Below are 20,944 nucleotides of genomic sequence, written 5' to 3'. Positions count from 1 at the left end.
GCATTCACTGTATACGCTGCATATGTCGGCTCAATCGGAAATGACCTTTCTATCACGCAATCTGTAACGCTTCAGCGATACAGATTGAAGAACACCAAGTCTCATAACTGTATCAATGGCCTCAGGGGGAGGGCTAGTTAGCATCTGTAATATCCTCCTCTCCAGCTAATAGGCACATATTTAGACAAAGTACGTCGTAATCCGTCGCTGAAAAACATTCTATATAAGAAATAATGATTTATACATTATTCCATTGAAGATTGACCACATCATTGAGCATTGGCATTGAGTGGCTGCAAGGTTCAACTTAATGAAAGGTAAGTTTAATACTGTGATGCATCTTCAGTCACAATCCAGTCCGATCTGTATATTTTGGTACATTTCCCAAATAAACAAATTAAAACCGATAGGATAAATCATCTTCTTCGATGCTGATAAACACTGCCTCTGACTTATTTTCACCTTTCAACAAAGCCTATTCAAACATAAAGGTCCCTTTATTTTTTATCACTGTACAACTTTAAATCAATCTTGACATTATTATAAATAAATACAACTATGGCAGTAGAGCTATCGTAGCGATACATTTTTTAAAAAGAAGAACACTGTCCATTGACCTCACGGGCAAGGACATTAAGGACATTGAAGTTATTATCAAGTTAAGGCAAAGACGTTCCATCAGTCTTTTTGTGTTGACGCAGGTAGTGTCATTCTCAGTCTTTTGAAATGTTTAAGTTGACGCTTCACATTAAGTACATTTTTTGTACATTCCCATACGTGTCTTTAGCTGATCTGTGAAATATAACATGATTTTGTGTAAACAGGTCTTCTTCTGTATAGCGCATTTTAATCATGTTAGTAACAACATGAGTGTAATAATAATAATATAATATGCCATTTAGCAGACGCTTTTATCCAAAGCGACTTACAGTCATGCGTGCATACATTTTTGTGTATGGGTGGTCCCGGGGATCGAACCCACTACCTTGGCGTTACAAGCGCCGTGCTCTACCAGCTGAGCTACAGAGGACCTCAGTTCTTGTATTTGTTTCTTTTAAAAAAGCGAGGAGTTCTGATGCAGAGAGTACCTAAGATGGCCGCCTAGCGAAAAGGCATAATTCAGTCTTCAGTTTTGCCCTGGGTCTTATAGGCCTGCTTGCGGAGGTGATTCTCGATCTCCTCACGGAACACCAGTATGCCCAGGTGAGAGTGGGACGCCTCATTCATGGCTTTGGACTGGATGCACATGCGATACTGTTCTGGAGTCAGCTCGTCTGCACACTGCTTCTCGTGCCACAGGTGGAAGAGGCCGGATACTGGCGTACGCGTCACGATCAGGTCGCTCCGCAGGTACTTCCTGTACAAGTGGACATCTTCCACACCCCAACCTTTCACTTCCAGGTCAAAACCTCCTAGAAAGAAGACCTCTTGCTTATAGAAATGTCACAGTATAAATACATAGAAAGCACACAACACCGTAGCAATACTTCTCGGTTAACACGGCTTACCTATATTGAGGAAGTCCGAGCGGTACTGACAAGTCATTCCAAAGCCAAAATCTCTCCAGAATCCAGCATCTTTCTTGTGAATCTATACGGAAAGAACACTTGACATTGGCAAGTCGACTAATGTAAACATTGAGTTACAATTAAATACACTATATATACAAAAGTATGTGGACACCCCTTCAAATTAGTGGAGTTGGCTATTTCAGCCACACCCGTTGCTGACAGGTGTATAAAATCGAGCACACCGCCATGCAATCTCCATAGACAAACATTGGCAGTAGAATGGCCTTACTGAAGAGCTCAGTGACTTTCAACGTGGAACTGTCATAGGATGCCACCTTTCCAACAAGTCAGTTTGTCAAATTTCTGCCCTGCTAGCTGCTCCCTCCCTGTAAGTGCTATTATTGTGAAGTGGAAACGTCTAGGAGCAACAACAGCTCAGCTGCGAAGTGGTAGGCCACACAAGCTCACAGAAGCACGCCCCCATTCTCATCGACGGGGCTGTAGTGGAACAGGTTGAGAGCTTCAAGTTCCTTGGTGTCCACATCACCAACAAACTATCATGGTCCAAACACACCAAGACAGTCGTGAAGAGGGCACGACAAAGCCTATTCCCCCTCAGGAGACTGAAAAGATTTGGCATGGGTCCTCAGATCCTCCAAAAAAAAGTTATACAGCTGCACCAGAGAGCATCCTGACTGGTTGCATCACCGCCTGGTATGGCAACTGCTCGGCCTCCGACCGCAAGGCACTACAGAGGGTAGTGCGTACGGCCCAGTACTGGGGCCAAGCTTCCTGCCATCCAGGACCTCTATACCAGGCGGTGTCAGAGGAAGGCCCTCAAAATTGTCAAAGACTCCAGCCACCCTAGTCATAGACTGTTCTCTCTGCTACCGCACAGCAAGCGGTACCGGAGCGCAAAGTCTAGGTCCAAAAGGCTTCTCAACAGCTTCTACCCCCAAGCCATAAGACTCCTGAACAGCTAATCATGGCTACCCGGACTATTTGCACTGCCCCCCACCCCATCTTTTTACGCTGCTGGTACTCTGTTTATTATTTATGCATAGTCACTTTAACTCTACCCACATGTACATATTAACTCAACTACCTCAACTAGCCAGTGCCCCCGCAAATTGACTCTGCACCGGTACCCCCGTGTATATAGCCTCCCTACTGTTATTTTATTTTACTTCTGCTCTTTTTTTCTCTCAACACTTTTGTTGTTTTATTTGACTTTTTATTTAAAATAAATGCATTATCGGTTAAGGGCTGTAAGTAAGCATTTCACGGTAATGTCTACACCTGTTGTATTCGGCGCATGTGGCAAATAACATTTGATTTGAATGGGACCACTGAGTGCTGAAGCGCATAAAAATCGTCTGTCCTCGGTTGCAACACTCACTACAGAGTTCCAAACTGCCTCTGGAAGCAACGTCGTCACAAGAACTGTTCGTCGGGAGCTTCATGAAATGTGTTTCCAAGGCTGAGCAGCCACACACAAGCCTACGATCACCATGAGCAATGCCAAGCATTGGCTGGAGTGGTGTAAAGCTCGCCGCCAGTGGAGCAGTGGAGCAGTGGAAACGCATTCTCTGGAGTGATGAATCACGCTTCACCATCTGGCAGTCCGACGGATGAATCTGGGTTTGGCGGATGCCAGGAGAACACTACCTGCCCGAATACATAGTGCAAACTGTAAAGTTTGGTGGAGGAGGAATAATGGAGTGGGGCAGTTTTTCATGGTTCGGGCTAGGCCCCTTAGTTCCAGTGACGGGAAATCTTACCGCAAACAATGACATGCCAACAGTTTGGGGAAGGCACTTTCCTGCTTCAGCATGACAATGGCCCTGAGCACAAAGCGAGGTACATACAGAAATGGTTTGTCGAGATCGGTGTGGAAGAACTTGACTGGCCTGCACAGAGCCCTGACCTCAACCCCATCGAACACCTATGGGATGAATTAGAACGCCGACTGTGAGCCAGGCCTAATCGCCCAACCTCACTAATGCTCTTCTGGCTGAATTGAAGCAAGTCCCTGCAGCATTGTTGACATCTAGTGGAAAGCCTTCCCAGAAGAGTGGAGGCTGTTATAGAAGCAAATGGGGGGGACCAACTCCATATTAATGCTCATGATTTTGGAATTAGATGTTCGACAAGCAGGTGTCCACATACTTTTGGTCATGTAGTGTATATACACTACCGATCCAAAGTTTTAGAACACCTAATCATTTAAGGGTTTTTCTTAATTTTTACTATTTTCTACATTGTAGAATATTAGTGAAGACATTAATACTATGAAATAACACATATGGAATCATGTAGTAACCAAAAAATTTTAAACAAATCAAAATATATTTTATATTTGAGATTCTTCAAATAGCCACCCTTTGCCTTGATGACAGCTTTGCACACGCTTGGAATTCTCTCAACCAGCTTCATGAGGTAGTCACCTGGAATGCATTTCAATTAACAGGTGTGCCTTCTTAAAAGTTAATTTGTGGAATTTCTTTCCTTCTTAATGCGTTTGAGCCAATCAGTTGTGTTGTGACAAGGTAGGGGGTGTGTTCAGAAGATAGCCCTATTTGGTAAAAGACCAAGTCCATATTATGGCATTACTCCTGAGTGGCGCAGTGGTCTAAGGCACTGCATCGCAGTGCTAACTGTGCCACTAGAGATCCTGGTTCGAATCCAGGCTCTGTCGCAGCCGGCCGCGACCGGGAGACTCATGGGCGGCGCACAATTGGCCCAGCGTCGTCCAGGGTAGGGGAGGGAATGGCCGGCAGGGATGTAGCTCAGTTGATAGAGCATGGCGTTTGCAACGCCAGGGTTGTGGGTTCAATTCCCACGGGGGGCCAGTATAAAAAAAATATGTATTCACTAACTGTAAGTCGCTCTGGATAAGAGCGTCTGCTAAATGACTAAAATGTAAATGTAATGGCAAGAACAGCTCAAATGAGCAAAGAGAAATTACAGTCCATCATTACTTTAAGACATGAAGGTCAGTCAATACGGAACGTTTCAAGAACTTTGAAAGTGCAGTCGCAAAAACCATCAAGCGCTCATGAGGACCGCTACAAGAATGGAAGACCCAGAGTTACCTCTGCTGCAGAGGATAAGTTCATTAGCGTTACCAGCCTCAGAAATTACAGGCCAAATAAATGCTTCACAGAGTTCAAGTCACTGACACATCTCAACATCAACTGTTCAGAGGAGACTGCATGAATCAGGCCTTCATGGTCAAATTGCTGCAAAGAAACCACTACTAAAGGACACCAATAAGAAGAAGAGACTTGCTTGGGCCAAGAAATACGAGCAATGGACATTAGACCGGTGGAAATCTATCCTTTGGTCTGGGGTCCAAATTGGAGATTTTTGGTTCCAACCGCCGTGTCTTTGTGAGACGAGGTGTGGGTGAACGGATGATCTCCGCATGTGTATTTCCCACAGTAAAGCACGGAGGAGGAGGTGTTATGGTGTGGGGGTGCTTTGCTGGTGACACTGTCTGTGATTAATTTAGAATTCAAGGCACACTTAACCAGCATGGCTACCACAGCATTCTGCAGCGATATGCCATCCCATCTGGTTTGGGCTTAGTGGGTCTATTATTTGTTTTTCAACAGGACAATGACCCAAAACACACCTCCAGGCTGTGTAAGGGGTACCTTACCAAGAAGGAGAGTGATGGAGTGCTGCATCAGATGACCTGGCCACCACAATCCCCCGACCTCAACCAAATTGAGATGGTTTGGGATGAGTCGGACCGCAGAGTGAAGGAAAAGCAGCCAACAAGTGCTGAGCATATGTGGGAACTCCTTCAAGACTGTTGGAAAAGCATTCCAAGTGAAGCTGGTTTAGAGAATGCCAAGAGTGTGCAAAGCTGTCATCAAGGCAAAGGGTGGCTATTTGAAGAATCTCAAATATAAAATATATTCTGATTTGTTTAAAACTTTTTTTGGTTACTACATGATTCTATATGTGTTATTTCATAGTTTTTATGTCTTCACTATTATTCTACAATGTAGAAAATAGTAAAATAAAGAAAAACCCTGGAATGAGTAAGTGTTCTAAAACGTTTGACCGGTAGTGTATGTATTTTTTTGGTCAAGCATTTTTAAAGGTACTTACAAGTTGACTTTCAATGGGGGGAGCCAGCTCCAGATTTCCATAGACTATGGCAGGATTATACAAACTGAAAACCACCGGATAAAAGACTCTCTTGTCTACAAGAAGAAAACATAAGAGGGAGGGGTTGAAATATATTTTGGTACAAATTACATGCAAAATGCCAATAGTACACATTTAGAAAAAAGACAAGTCACATACTGCCAGTACTCATGAAAAACCCCAAAGAATTTGAAGGAAGGAAACATTAGGGATGTGCATCCTTCCCTTTCAAGACGATTCGATACGTATCTACAGTGTATTCGGAAAGTATTTCAGACCCCTTCCCCTTTTCCACATTTTGTTACGTTACAGCCTTATTCTAAAATTGATTAATCTACACACAATACCCCATAATGACAAAGCGAAAACAGGTGTTTAGAAACTGTCGCAAGTTTATTACAAAAAAAACAACTGAAATACCTTATTTACGTAAGTATTCAGACCCTTTGCTATGACATTCGAAATTGAGCTCAGGTGCATCCTGTTTCCATTGATCTTCCTTTAGATGTTTCTACAACTCAATTGGAGTCCACCTGTGGTAAATTCAATTGATTGGACATGATTTGGAAAGGCACACACCTGACTATATAAGGTCCCACAGTTGACAGTGCATGTCAGAGCAAAAACCAAGCCATGAGGTCGAAGGAATTATCCACAGAGCTCCGAGGCAGGATTGTGTCGAGGCACAAATCTGGGGAAGGGCACCAAAAAATGTCTGCAGCATTGAAGGTCCCCAAGAACACAGTGGCCTCCATCATTATTAAATGGAAGAAGTTTGGAACCATCAAGACTCTTCCTAGAGCCGGCCAAAATGAGCAATCGGGATCGGGGGAGAAGAGCCTTGGTCAGGGAGGTGACCAAGAACCCGATGGTCACCCCGACAGAGCTCCAGAGTTCCTCTGTGGAGATGGGAGAACCTTCCAGACAGGCAACCATCTCTGCAGCACTCCATCAATCAGGGCTTTACGGTAGAGTGGCCAGACGGAAGCCACTCTCAGTAAAAGGCACATGACAGCCTGCTTGGAGTTTGCAAAAGGCACCTGAAGGACTCTCAGAACATGACAAACAAGATTCTCAGTTCTGATGAAACCAATATTGAATTCTTTGGCTTGAATGCCAAGCATCACGTCTGGAGGAAACCTGGCACCATCCCTACGGTGAAGCATGGTGGTGGCAGCATCATGCTGTGGGGATGTTTTTCAGCGGCAGGGACTGTGACACTTTTCAGGATCGAGGGAAAGATGAACGGAGCAAAGTACAGAGAGATCCTTGATGAAAACCTGTTTCAGAGCGCTCAGGACCTCAGACTGGGGCGAAGGTTCACCTTCCAACAGGACAACGAACCTAAGCACACAGCCAAGACAACACAGGAGTGGCTTCGGGACAAGTCTCTGAATGTCCTTGAGTGGCCCAGCCAGAGCCCAGACTTGAAGCCGATCTAACATCTCTGGAGAGACCTGAAAATAGCTGTGCAGCGACGCTCCCCATCCAACCTGACAAGTGCTTGAGAGGATCTGCAGAGAAGAATGGGAGAAACTCCCCAAATACATGTGTGCCAAGCTTGTAGCATCATACCCAAGAAGACTCGAGGCTGTAATCGCTGCCAAAGGTGCTTCAACAAAGTACTGAGTTAAGGGTCTGAATACTTATGTAAATTTGATAATTTTTAATACATTTGCAAACATTTCTAAAAACCTGTTTTTGCTTTGACATTATTGGGTATTGTGTGTAGATTGATGAGGGGAAAAAACAATTGAATCAATTTTAGAATAAGGCTGTAACGTAACAAAATGTGGAAAAAGTCAAGGGGTCTGAATACTTTCCGAAAGCACTGTAGATACATGGGCTCCGATACGATACAGGAACAATACGTTTTAATTTGAAACGATTCAGTGCATTTTGATTTGATTAGAAAACGAAACGATACGATTCCATGCACTAACATTTGTTGCATAAACACATTCATTTTCCTTTCTAAGTTCAAATATGCTGCTGATGGAGCTCATGAGCTGGGTCTCTTAGCTGGATCTGTTTGAGCTGACTTCTGTGTGTGTTTGTGAGCGTAAATGATGTATGTCTATGGTATATGTACTATGTAGGCACCTGATCTGAGCCATAAGGGAGACTACAGTGCCTTGCAGAAGTATTCATCCCCCTTGGCGTTTTTCCTATTTTGTTGCATTACAACCTATAATTTAAATGGATTTTTATTTGGATTTCATGTAAATGGACATACACAAAAGTCAAAATTGGTGAAGTAAAAAAAATATCTTGTTTCAAAAAATTCTAAAACATAAATAACGGAAAAGTGGTGCGTGCATATGTATTCACCCCCTTTGCTATGAAGCCCCTAAATAAGATCTGGTGCAACCAATTACCTTCAGAAGTCACATAATTAGTTAAATAAAGTCCACCTGTGTGCAATCTAAGTGTCACATGATCTCTGTATATATATATATATATATATATATATATATATATATATATATATATATATATATATATATATATATATATATATATATATATATATATACACACACACACACACAGTGGGGAAAAAAATGTATTTAGTCAGCCACCAATTGTGCAAGTTCTCCCACTTAAAAAGATGAGAGAGGCCTGTAATTTTCATCATAGGTACACGTCAACTATGACAGACAAATTGAGAAAAATGGAAGACATACAAGACCACTGATAATCTCCCTCGATCTGGGGCTCCACGCAAGATCTCACCCCGTGGGGTCAAAATGATCACAAGAACGGTGAGCAAAAATCCCAGAACCACACGGGGGACCTAGTGAATGACCTGCAGAGAGCTGGGACCAAAGTAACAAAGCCTACCATCAGTAACATACTACGCCGCCAGGGACTCAAATCCTGCAGTGCCAGACGTGTACCCCTGCTTAAGCCAGTACATGTCCAGGCCCGTCTGAAGTTTGCTAGAGTGCATTTGGATGATCCAGAAGAGGATTGGGAGAATGTCATATGGTCAGATGAAACCAAAATAGAACTTTTTGGTAAAAACTCAACTCGTCGTGTTTGGAGGACAAAGAATGCTGAGTTGCATCCAAAGAACACCATACCTACTGTGAAGCATGGGGGTGGAAACATCATGCTTTGGGGCTGTTTTTCTGCAAAGGGACCAGGACGACTGATCCGTGTAAAGGAAAGAATGAATGGGGTCATGTATCGTGAGATTTTGAGTGAAAACCTCCTTCCATCAGCAAGGGCATTGAAGATGAAACGTGGCTGGGTCTTTCAGCATGACAATGATCCCAAACACACCGCCCGGGCAACGAAGGAGTGGCTTCGTAAGAAGCATTTCAAGGTCCTGGAGTGGCCTAGCCAGTCTCCAGATCTCAACCCCATAGAAAATCTTTGGAGGGAGTTGAAAGTCCGTGTTGCCCAGCGACAGCCCCAAAACATCACTGCTCTAGAGGAGATCTGCATGGAGGAATGGGCCAAAATACCAGCAACAGTGTGTGAAAACCTTGTGAAGACTTACAGAAAACGTTTGACCTGTGTCATTGCCAACAAAGGGTATATAACAAAGTATTGAGAAACTTTTGTTATTGACCAAATACTTATTTTCCACCATCATTTGCAAATAAATTCATAAAAAATCCTACAATGTGATTTTCTGGATTTCTTTTCTTCTCATTTTGTCTGTCATAGTTGACGTGTACCTATGATGAAAATTACAGGCCTCTCTCATCTTTTTAAGTGGGAGAACTTGCACAATTGGTGGCTGACTAAATACTTTTTTCCCCCCACTGTGTGTGTGTGTGTGTGTGTGTGTATATATATATATATATATATATATATATATATATATATATATATATATATATATATATATATATACACACACATACACACACACACATATACCTGTTCTGAAAGGCCCCAGAGTATGCAACACCACTAAGCAAGGGACACCACCAAGCAAGCGGCACCATGAAGACCAAGGAGCTCTCCAAACAGGTCAGGGACAAAGTTGTGGAGAAACCAGATCAGGGTTGGGTTATAAAAAAATATCTGAAACTTTGAACATCCCACAGAGCACCATTAAATCCATTATTAAAAAATTGAAATAATATGGCACCACAAAAAACCTGTCAAGAGAGGGCCGCCCACCAACACTCACGGACTAGGCAAGGAGGGCATTCATCAGAGAGGCAACAAAGATACCAAATATAACCCTGAAGGAGCTGCAAAGCTCCACAGCAGAGATTGGAGTATCTGTCCATAGGACCACTTTAAGCCGTACACTCCACAGAGCTGAGCTTTACGGAAGAGTGGCCAGAAAAAAAGCCATTGCTTAAAGAAAAAAATAAGCAAACACGTTTGGTGTTTGCCAAAAGGCATATGGGAGACTCCCCAAACATATGGAAGAAGGTACTCTGGTCAGATGAGACTCAAATTGAGCTTTTTGGCCATCAAGGAAAATGCTATGTCTGGCGCAAACCCAACACCTTTCACCTCCCCGAGAACACCATCCCCACAGTGAAGCATGGTGATGGCAGCATCATGCTGTGGGGATGTTTTTCCATCGGCAGGGACTGGGAAACTGGTCAGAATTGAAGGAATGATGGATGGCGCTAAATACAGGGAAATTCGTGAGGGAAACCTGTTTCAGTCTTCCAGAGATTTGAGACTGGGACGGAGGTTCACCTTCCAGCAGGACAATGACCCTAAGCATACTGCTAAAGCAACACTCGAGTGGTTTAAGGGGAAACATTTAAATGGCCTAGTCAAAGCCCAGACCTCAATCCAATTGACTTAAAGATTTCTGTACACCAACGGAACCCATCCAACTTGAAGGAGCTGGAGCAGTTTTGCCTTGAAGAATGGGCAAAAATCCCAGTGGCTAGATGTGCCAAGCTTATTGAGACATACAAACCCACCAAAAATCCATTTTAATTCCAGGTTGTAAGGCAACAAAATAGGAAAAATGCGAAGGGGGGTAAATACTTTCGTAAGCCACTGTAGGCATCTACCACCGCACTACCACAATCAGATTGGGGGGGCAATGTAGCATATGTTTTTTGTCCCCCACTTTGGTTCTGAAATCACCATCACTCACTAATTAACTTGTCATTTTTGAAGATTAAGTGTTTGCGCTAGTAATGTATCAATATTTATCATTTACAAATTAGCTATGACATAGCCAATGAATATATAGCAAAACTTTGGATTTCACCCCCATCTCAAAACCGAATGGTTTTGATCGTTTGGAAGTTTTTAGTGAGCTTCTTTTCTCTTCCCAATTTGGCCATGTAGTGCGCCTCGCAAAGTGATTGCTGTCCTCGTTATGAAATGATCTACTTTAACCTATCTAAAAATGCTGATGGTGAACCTGAACAATCTAAATAAAATATATTGTTAAGCCCCATTCAGCAGGTAGCCTATAACCAGATGAGAGTTGTGTCTCCGGTAGTTTACTTTTATTCCGGTAAAACACCATTTTCAACAGCGCATAGATAACAATAACCAAGCAAATTACATAGGTTGTCACTCAACTATTAAAGCCTGATGTCGTGTAAGCCATCTTAGCATTTGAACGCTGAAGGTGCCTCGCAGATGTGCAAGATCAGGAACAGGCCACCTACCTCACGTTGGTCAGCACACGAAGCTGGGCACTGTGTGCAGTTTGACCAGGCTACTGATATTCCCTGAGGTTGTTCGGCATGCAAAATGACTTGACTGTCAACACAAGTGCATGCTTAGTTCGACACTGAAGGACAGGATGCACAGTTGTCACAAAATATGAGGTATTTTCAGCAGGTAGAAAGTAATATGAGCAACATAAAATAAAATCACTGATTCGTAACGTTTGAATCGATTTTCTGACCGATGCTTGCCAAATTTGGATCAGTTTCGGGTCCGCGGCTGCAGTCATATCTCAAACATTTGAATCGGGGACCGATGCGTATCGGTGAATCGTTACATCCATAGGAAACAGGAATGTGTAGGTTACAATGTTTTGATAGAAGGCACCTACTTGGAGTGGTGTGAAGAAGGCAGTTGTTGAGATAGCCCAGTGTGAAGTAGATATCCACATCACAGAAGAACATCAATACGTCACCCTTCTTCCAGGAGCGGGCTCCGATGTCCAGACCCCTGCCCCTGGAAAACTCCTCGTCCACTGGGATAAGGGTGTAGTTGGAAAAGCTCTCCTCCCTACAAATTAACAATGTAATTTCAGTTGTCTGTTGTTTGAGCACGAAATGTCTAGACTAGAAAATAACATATGGACAAGTGACAGATATACAGCAGTAAAATCCTATCAAAAGCACATCATAAATCCTTTCATTCATATTAAAAGACAAAACAAACCTGGACATTTTTTCCAAATAAGACTTCACCTCTCGTAAGCCCTCTTGTCCAAAGTAGACCACCGTAAGATGCACTCCCCTATCGTGTTTTATGCAAACGTCCCTGAAATCACAAAAAAACTTAACACAATCTTTACAAATACTAGGCATAGGCTGCATATTGCCATTTTCACATGACTCACCACCACTGACCTGAAGTTGTGTAGGAACTGTGAGAACGCATCTGTTCTGCCCGCCAAAGGCACAATGATATTGATGATGACTCCGGACGTTTCTACAGACGTGCTCCTGACTTTCATTAAAGGACCGAATGGACGGAAAAGAGTAACGTGGCGGACATTGTCGGAGTCCTCTTTTGCAAAGAAGAGCTCGTAGAGTGTGCCTTTGTCCCGTTCTGTTCTGTATAGCCCTGCCCACATAAGGGTAAACACAGCTTTGTCAAACATAGGGAACAAATATTGTTAAACTTTAAAGGCAAGATTACATCATTTTTTGCAGCCATGAAACAAGCAGATAGTGATCTGCATTAGGAGTTCCCATGCTGGCCCTCAGCCCCTCCAGATATTTGGCAGCACTAGCACATTAAAATTGGTCAACTTATCATCAGGATCAGGTTGAGAACCACTGTTATACATTACCCCAGTATAACTCTCTTACCCTCAGTAAAGTGGCTCTCAGTGTAAGTCTGCCTCTGCATGGGCACATCATCCTCCTGGCCATCCTCCTCGTCAGGGTTGTTTATGACGTCCAGGGCCGCCTCGATGACCTCCACCAGCTCGTCCCTGCGGTCCTTCCGCACAGGCTTCTCCTCTGGGTGCCTGGTCAGCCCCATCTCCAGCTGATACACCTTACTAGAGGTGAAGCTCTCGAAGGGGACCAGGGCATACTCGCTGGGCAGCCGCGCCCCCGTGTTCACCTCGGCTTTGTCGATCTGGGAGTGGAGGAACTCGAGGAGATCCCCAGGCACCTGGTCCTTGGTCTCAGCCAGCCCCTGGACCCCGGGGCCTTCCTTTCTGTCCTCCAGGACCTTGAGCTTCTCGCTCATCTCCTGGAGCTCATGCTTGAGCTGGGCGATCTGCCGCTTGAGGCTGGAGGCGCGGCTGAGCTGGTGCTCCTCCTGCTCTTGCAGCAGGGCCTGGTAGTACTCCTTCCCATAGGACTCCCCTCCCAAGCCAGGCAGGACCAGGCTGACGTCAGCTGGGGGAGTGCACTCTAGCAAGTAAGCAAAGAGGAGGATGACCAGCAGCAGGAAGAGCCCCAGGAACAGCCAGCGCATCCGTCCCTGCAGCGGCAAGCTTCGCCTAGGCATCACGCTCGCATGCAGTCTATGGGCGACGAGTCTGCACTCTGCATTCCCTTTCACGTCAGGTAAATCTACCTCAAGCTGGACAGAATTAGGTCCAATGCATATTCTAGGAATGTTAAAAAGTCCTCTCTAATTAACAAGTTAAATTAACAACAAGGTGGACGTTTGTTCGAGTGCAGCTATAAAAAGCTACTTTGTTCATTCATGTCACATTATTCAGATAAAGTCAGGAACACCTCTGGTAAGTCTTATTTGATGATTGCAATGTGACCGTTATCTTGCAGGTGTTACATTGTGAGTGGAATCCATTTGCATTTCTTCCATCAGTGTGTAATTTAGAACCTTTAGATGAAAAAGCAATCATTCTGCAATCATTGTTCATTCATGTTACATTATTCAGATGGTGTCAACAAATTATGCAAAAAAGGAAATGTTGGTGCAATAAATGCACTGTTGACCTAGCTATGACTTAAAGAGGAACTTGAATTTCATGTTTTACTTACGTAGATGAGCTAACTAGAATAGACTTTCCCCTGAACCACTTCCCCTCAATGTGATGTTTATTCAAGACTGGATCTGAGGGCTTTGTCCAGCAATGCCTGTCTGCTTATGTTACTGTTACCTGTAGGAAGACTGCTAACGTTAGCCAACAAGCTATACAACGACAACAACGTTAGCCGAGCTAATGAGCTTGTGGCTGGGTAACTACTGTAGCAACCTACAAAGGGAACCAGAGAGTTGGATGGCTGGGAAGCTAGCTAACACCTAACGTTAGATACGTGGGGTGTAAACAACGGCTTGCTTTGAGCCGGTTCGAACGATTGTGTAGCTAGCTAGCTATATATCGAGAAATATTTGCTTTGAACAGTAAATAATATTTGTGCAAATACTTACCCAGATATTCAGCTCTCCGTGCGAGGACTAAAAAGCAGTAGCATCAAAAGGGATTCTTCTAAACAACGCCACAGAGTAAAGTGGATCAAAAGGGATTCTTCTAAACAACGCCATGGAGTGAAGTGCACTGATCGAAAAAACTGTACTTCCGGCAAAAGAGTTTCTGTAGCTACTTCAAGATAAAAGTTCATATATCTTTCCAGAGAGGAATAGGCGAATTCTTTGCCATTGGCTACAAAAAAGAACAACATTTCATAAAAATGACTTTTTAAAACACAAGTGAAATACATATAACATGATCACCAATTAATAAAAGACCACTCAAGCATTAAAGTTTATTCAAAGTGTAATAAAAGTGCATTAGATGGTGCCGTATTTCCCATTCCCATCCAGGTCAATTTTAATATCTGAAAATAAATCTCACAAACTTAGACTTTGGGGTGATAAAATGTGTTAAAGTATTTTTCACTCATCATAAGGTCTGAAACAATTGTGTTCTTGTTTGTACAGTTTATAAACAAAATCATCTCTTGGAGTATTTAAGGTGTGCATTAATCTACTCCAACAAAAGTTGTTACATGAAGGGATGCTATAACCTCTAGTACTGGGCAGCAAGTTCAGTATTTCAGGTCATGTTATTCTATAGATAATGGCTGAATGACTGAATAACAAGCCAATATCCTTTATTAAATGCTTGGATAGGACTATGTCATTAAAAGCAAAATCTCATTCTGACTGGGCAAATCAAGGAGTTCAATATGGCACATAACCATTTTTTCATCCCCTAAAATAATTGTATATTGTGCAGTCTCATGATAATACAGTTTTGCTGCACACATGTTCTGTCTAATAGTTCCTTTGCCTCATCACCATGGTTTAGGTCTAGGAAGTTGACATGGAGAGTTGATGTTCATGTTAGACTCATCTTGAATTGAGACCTCCCTTCCTGCCCTCCTCCAATGAAAACTACACTACCAGTCAAAAGTTTGGACACACCTACTCATTCAAGGGTTTTCTTAATTTTTTACAATGTTTTACATTGTAGAATAATAGAGAAGACATCAAAACTATGAAATAACATATATGGAATCATGTAGCAACCAAAAAAGTGTTAAACAAATCAAAAAATATTTTAGATTTGAGATTTTTCAAATAGCCACCCTTTGCCTTAATGACAGCTTTGCACACTCTTGGCATTCTCTCAACCAGCTTCATGAGGTTGTCACCTGGAATGCATTTCAATTAACAGGTGTGCCTTCTTAATTTATTTCCTTCTTAATGTGTTTGAGCCAATCAGTTGTGTTGTGACAAGGTAGGGGGGAGATAGCCCTATTTGGTAAAGACCAAGTTCATATTATGGCAAGAACAGCTCAAATAAGCAAAGAGAAACAACAGTCCATCATTAATTTAAGAATTTTAAAAGTTTCTTCAAGTGCAATCGCAAAAAACATCAAGCACTTTGATGAAACTGGATCTCATGAGGACCGCCACAGGAATGGAAGACCCAGAGTTACCTCTGCTTCAGAAGATCAAATAAAATAAAATAAAATTGTATTTGCCACATACGCCGAATACAACAGGTGTAGACATTACAGTGAAATGCTTACTTACAGCCCTTAACCAACAATGCATTTATTTTTTTATAGAAAAGTAAAATAAAACAACAACATCAAAAAAGTGTTGAGAAACAAAGAGCAGAAGTGCAAATAGTCCGGGTAGCCATGATTAGCTGTTCAGGAGTCTTATGGCTTGGGGGTAGAAGCTGTTGAGAAGCCTCTTGGACCTAGACTTGGCGATCCGGTACCGCTTGCCGTGCGGTAGCAGAGAGAACAGTCTATGACTAGGGTGGCTGGAGTCTTTGACCATTTTGAGGGCCTTCCTCTGACACCGCCTGGTATAGAGGTCCTGGATGGCAGGAAGCTTGGCCCCAGTGATGTACTGGGCCGTACGCACCACCCTCTGTAGTGTCTTGTGGTCGGAGGCAGAGCAGTTGCCATACCAGGCGGTGATGCAACCAGTCAGGATGCTCTCGATGGTGCAGCTGTAGAACTTTTTGAGGATCCTATTGAAGCCTATTCCCCCTCAGGAGACTAAAAATATTTGGCATGGGTCCTCAGATCCTCAAAAAATTCTACAGCTGCACCATCGAGAGCATCCTGACTGGTTGCATCACCGCCTGGTATGGCAACTGCTTGGCCTCCGACCGCAAGGCACTACAGAGGGTAGTGCGTACGGCCCAGTACATCACTGGGGCAAAGCTTCCTGCCATCCAGGACCTCTATACCAGGCGGTGTCAGAGGAAGGCCCTCAAAATTGTCAAAGACTCCAGCCACCCTAGTCATAGACTGTTCTCTGTGCTACCGCACGGCAAGCGGTACCGGAGTGCCAAGTCTAGGTCCAAAAGACTTCTCAACAGCTTCTACCCCCAAGCCATAAGACTCCTGAACAGCTAATCATGGCTACCCGGACTATTTGCACTGCCCCCCCACCCCATCCTTTTTACGCTGCTGCCACTCTGTTAAGTATTTATGCATAGTCACTTTAACTCTACCCACATGTACATATTACCTCAACTACCTCAACTAGCCGGTGCCCCCGCACATTGACTCTGCAACGGTACCCCCCTGTATATATAGCCTCCCTACTGTCACTTTATTTTACTTCTGCTCTTTTTTTCTCAACACTTTTTTTGTTGTTGTTTTATTCTTACTTTTTTTGTTTAAAATAAATGCACTGTTGGTTAAGGGCTGTAAGTAAGCATTTCACTGTAATGTCTGCACCTGTTGTATTCGGCGCATGTGACCAATAAAATTTGATTTGATTTGATTTGATCTGAGGACCCATGACAAATCTTTTCAGTCTCCTGAGGGGGAATAGGCTTTGTCGTGCCCTCTTCACGACTGTCTTGGTGTGTTTGGACCATGATAGTTTGTTGGTGATGTGGACACCAAGGAACTTGACGCTCTCTACCTCATCCACAACAGCCTCGTTGATGAGAATGGGGGCGTGCTCAGTCCTCTTTTTATTCCTGTAGTCCACAATCATCTCCTTTGTCTTGGTCACGTTGAGGGAGTGGTTGTTATCCTGGCACCACACGGCCAGGTCTCTGAACTCCTCCCTATAGGCTGTCTCATCGTTGTCGGTGATCAGGCCTACCACTGTTGTGTCGTCGACAAACTTAATGATGGTGTCGGAGTCGTGCCTGGCCATGCAGTCATGGGTGAACAGGGAGTACAGGAGGGGACTGAGCACGCACCGCTGAGGGGCCCCCGTGTTAAGGATCAGCGTGGCCACCTGGGGGCGGCCTGTCAGGAAGTCCAGGATCCAGTTGCAGAGGGAGGTGTTTAGTCCCAGGATCCTTAGCTTAGTGATGAGCTTTGAGGGCACTATGGTGTTGAATGCTGAGCTGTAGTCAATGAATAGCATTCTCACGTAGGTGTTCCTCTTGTCCAGGTGGGAAAGGGCAGTGTGGAGTGCGATTGAGATTGCATCATCTGTGGATCTGTTGGGGTGGTATGCAAATTAGAGTGGGTCTAGTGTTCTGGGATAAAGGTGTTGATGTGAGCCATGACCAGCCTTTCAAAGCATTTCATGGCTACAGACGTCAGTGCTACGGGTCGGTAGTCATTTATGGAGGTTATCTTAGTGTCCTTGGTCACGGGGACTATGGTGGTCTGCTTGAAACATGTTGGTATTACAGACTCAGTCAGGGACATGTTGAAAATGTCAGTGAAGTCACTTGCCACTTGGTCAGCACAGCTCGGAGTACACGTCCTGGTAATCCGTCTGGCCCTGCGGCCTTGTGAATGTTGACCTGCTTAAAAGTCTTACTCACATTGGCTACGGAGAGCGTGATCACACAGTCATCCGGAACAGCTGGTGCTCTCATGCATGCTTCAGTGTTGCTTGCCTCAAAGCGAGCATAGAAGTGGTTTAGCTCGTCTGGTAGGCTTGTGTCACTGGGCAGCTCGCGGCTGTGTTTCCCTTTGTAGTCTGTAATAGTTTTCAAGCCCTACCACATCCGACGAGCGTCAGAGCCGGTGTAGTACGATTCAATCTTAGTCCTGTATTGACTCTTTGCCTGTTTGATGGTTCGTCGGAGGGCATAGCGGGATTTCTTATAAGCGTCCGGGTTAGAGTCCCGCTCCTTGAAAGCGGCAGCTCTACCCTTTAGCTCAGCGCGGATGTTGCCTGTAATCCATGGCTTCTGGTTGGGGTATGTACGTACGGTCACTGTGGGGACGACGTCATCAATGCAGTTATTGATGAAGCCAGTGACTGATGTGGTGTACTCCTCAATGCTCTCCAAAGAATCCCGAAACATGTTCCAGTCTGTGCTAGCAAAACAGTCCTGTAGCTTAGCATCTGCGTCATCTGACCACTTTTTTATTAACCGAGTCACTGGTGAAGCATTCGTTTTTGCTTATAAGCAGGAATCAGGAGGATAGAGTTATGGTCAGATTTGCCAAATGGAGGGCGAGGGAGAGCTTTGTATGCGTCTCTGTGTTTGGGGTAAAGGTGGTCTAGAGTTTTTTTTCCTCTGGTTGCACATTTAACATGCTGGTAGAAATTAGGTAGAACAAAGTTTCCCTGCATTAAAGTCCCCGGCCACTAGGAGCGCTGCCTCTTGATGAGTGTTTTCCTGTTTAGTTATGGCCTTATACAGCTCATTGAGTGCAATCTTAATGCCAGCATTGGTTTGTGGTGGTAAATAGACAGCTATGAAAAATATAGATGAAAACTCTCTTGGTAAATAGTGTGGTCTACAGCTTATCATAAGATACTCTACCTCAGGCGAGCAAAACCTTGTGACTTCCTTAGTATTTGATTTTGTGCACCAGCTGTTTTCTACAAATATACACAGACCGCCACCCTTTGTCTTACCGGAGTCAGCCGTTCTATCCTGCTGATGTAGTGTATATCCCGTCAGCTGTATGTTGTCCATGTCATCGTTCAGCCACGACTCGGTGAAACATAAGATATTACAGTTTTTAATGTCCCGTTGGTAGGATAACCGTAATATTAGGTCATCTAATTTATTTTCAAATGATTGAACATTGGCTAATAGGTTTGATGGAAGAGGCAGTTTACTTGCTTGCCGTCCACGATATCTCAGTCTCTTTCTCCTGCGAATGTCGGGGATTTGGGCCTTGTCGTGTGTCTGTAGGATATCCTTTGCGTCCGACTCGTTGAAGAAAAAATCTTCGTCCAATACGAGGTGAGTAATCGCTGTCCTGATATCCAGAAGCTCTTTTTGGTTATAAGAGACGATGGCAGAAACATTATGTACAGAATAAATTACAAATAACGCGAAAAAACACACATAATAGTACAATTGGTTAGAGGGCTGTAAAACGGCAGCCATCTTCTCCGGCGCCAGTAGTCATTGGAGTTACCAGCCTCAGAAATTGCAGTGCAAATAAATGCTTGATGTAACAGACACATCTCAACATCAACTGTTCAGAGGGGACTGTGTGAATCAGGCCTTCATGGCCAAATTGCTGCAAAGAAATCACTACTAAAGGACACCAATAAGAAGAAGAGACCTGCTTGGGCCAAGAAACACGAGCAATGGACATTAGACCAGTGGAAAATGTGTCCTTTGGTCTGGAGTCCAAATTTGAGATTTTTGGTAGAGACGCGGTGTGGGTGAACGGATGATCTCCAAATGTGTAGTTCCCACTGTAAAGCATGGAGGAGGAGGTGTTATGGTGTGGGGGTGCTTTGTTGGTGACCCTGTCTGTGATTTATTTAGAATTCAAGGCACACTTAACCAGCATGGCTACCTGTCACAACTTCCGCCGAAGTTGGTGCCTCTCTTTGTGCGGGCGGCTATCGGCGGTCGTCGTCACCGGTCTTCTAGCTGCCATCGATCTACGTTTCTGTTTTCTATTTGTTTTGTCTTTATTGTACACACCTAGTTCCCATCACGTTATGATTATTTCCCTATTTAACCCTCTGGTTCCCTCATGGTTTTGTGCGTGATTGTTCTTTGTTTGGTGTTTATGACTGCTGTGAGCTGGTTTATTTCCCTGCGTGGAATTAGTATTTGTTTCTTTCCGAATAAAGTTCGTCTGTTAGTCAGTTTTGTGTCCTGCGCCTAACTCCGTCCTACAGCTGCACACTTACACCTGACAGAATCACGCACCACATATGGAGTCAGCAGGTGCATCCAGTCCTCTGTTACCGGTGGAGGAGCGCATCCAGCAGCACGCGAAGATGCTCCACAATCTGGGCACAGCCATGGATCGCGTGCTGCACACCATGGAGCGATGGGAGAGAGAGGGTTCTCCCACACCCCCATCAACTTCACCTCAACCCACACCGCTGTCCACCCCTCAGTCACCTGGACCCAGTGGGATCCGGCTCTCGCTCCCGAAGGTCTATGATAGGACGGCTGCTGGGTGCCAGGGGTTCCTGTTCCAGGTGGAGCTCTACCTGGCGACCGTCCACCCGGCTCCCTTGGGATACGAGAGAGTGCCCGCCCTCATCTCCTGTTTGTCGGGGAAAGCGCTGGAGTGGGCCAACGCTGAATGGGGAGGGACTGACGCAATGTTGGTTCGCTACGAGGATTTCACCCGCCCTTTCCAGGTGGTCTTCGATCATCCGCCTGAGGGGAGAGCGGCGGGGGAACGCTTGTTCCATCTCTGATAGGGGACGAGGAGCGCACAGGACTTCGCACTGGACTTCAGCACCCTGGCTGCCAGCGCGGGATGGAACCATTACCGACC

At 44.4% G+C, this 20,944-nt stretch overlaps 1 protein-coding gene across 3 annotated transcripts; it reads right to left on the bottom strand.

The window, feature by feature from the left end:
• Window positions 1-478: 478 nt before the first annotated feature.
• On the bottom strand, window positions 479-14,362 carry LOC311110914 (chondroitin sulfate N-acetylgalactosaminyltransferase 2-like). 3 transcript variants are annotated; one of them, XM_084153546.1, is made up of 9 exons: window positions 14,214-14,362; window positions 13,823-13,941; window positions 12,671-13,661; window positions 12,206-12,422; window positions 12,015-12,116; window positions 11,680-11,858; window positions 5,634-5,728; window positions 1,509-1,590; window positions 479-1,412 (listed from the first exon to the last, which is right to left on the bottom strand). In XM_084153546.1, the coding sequence occupies exons 3-9, from the start codon at window positions 13,320-13,322 to the stop codon at window positions 1,120-1,122; spliced, it is 1,620 nt and encodes a 539-aa protein (XP_084009672.1). In that variant the 5' UTR covers window positions 13,323-13,661; window positions 13,823-13,941; window positions 14,214-14,362; the 3' UTR covers window positions 479-1,119. The 3 variants fall into 3 exon arrangements, with proteins under 3 accessions (XP_084009672.1, XP_084009673.1, XP_084009674.1); XM_084153547.1 differs by lacking the exon at window positions 13,823-13,941 and having other exon boundaries at window positions 14,214-14,342; XM_084153548.1 differs by lacking the exon at window positions 13,823-13,941 and having other exon boundaries at window positions 12,671-13,225; window positions 14,214-14,309.
• Between the last annotated feature and the right edge of the window lie 6,582 nt (window positions 14,363-20,944).

This window comes from Coregonus lavaretus, assembly GCF_964263955.1.
Source record: "Coregonus lavaretus genome assembly, chromosome: 36".
Lineage (NCBI taxonomy): Eukaryota > Metazoa > Chordata > Actinopteri > Salmoniformes > Salmonidae > Coregonus > Coregonus lavaretus.
This window is presented reverse-complemented; position numbering and strand designations above follow the sequence as displayed.

Coding starts and splice junctions, on each gene's coding strand:
- LOC311110914 (XM_084153546.1), bottom strand. CDS start 13,322: ATGCCTAGGCGAAGCTTGCCGCTGCAGGGACGGATGCGCTGGCTGTTC. Junction 11,859..12,014: donor TATTTGGAAAAAATGTCCAG/GTTTGTTTTGTC, acceptor GTTAATTTGTAG/GGAGGAGAGCTTTTCCAACT. Junction 1,413..1,508: donor CTCGGACTTCCTCAATATAG/GTAAGCCGTGTT, acceptor TCTTCTTTCTAG/GAGGTTTTGACCTGGAAGTG.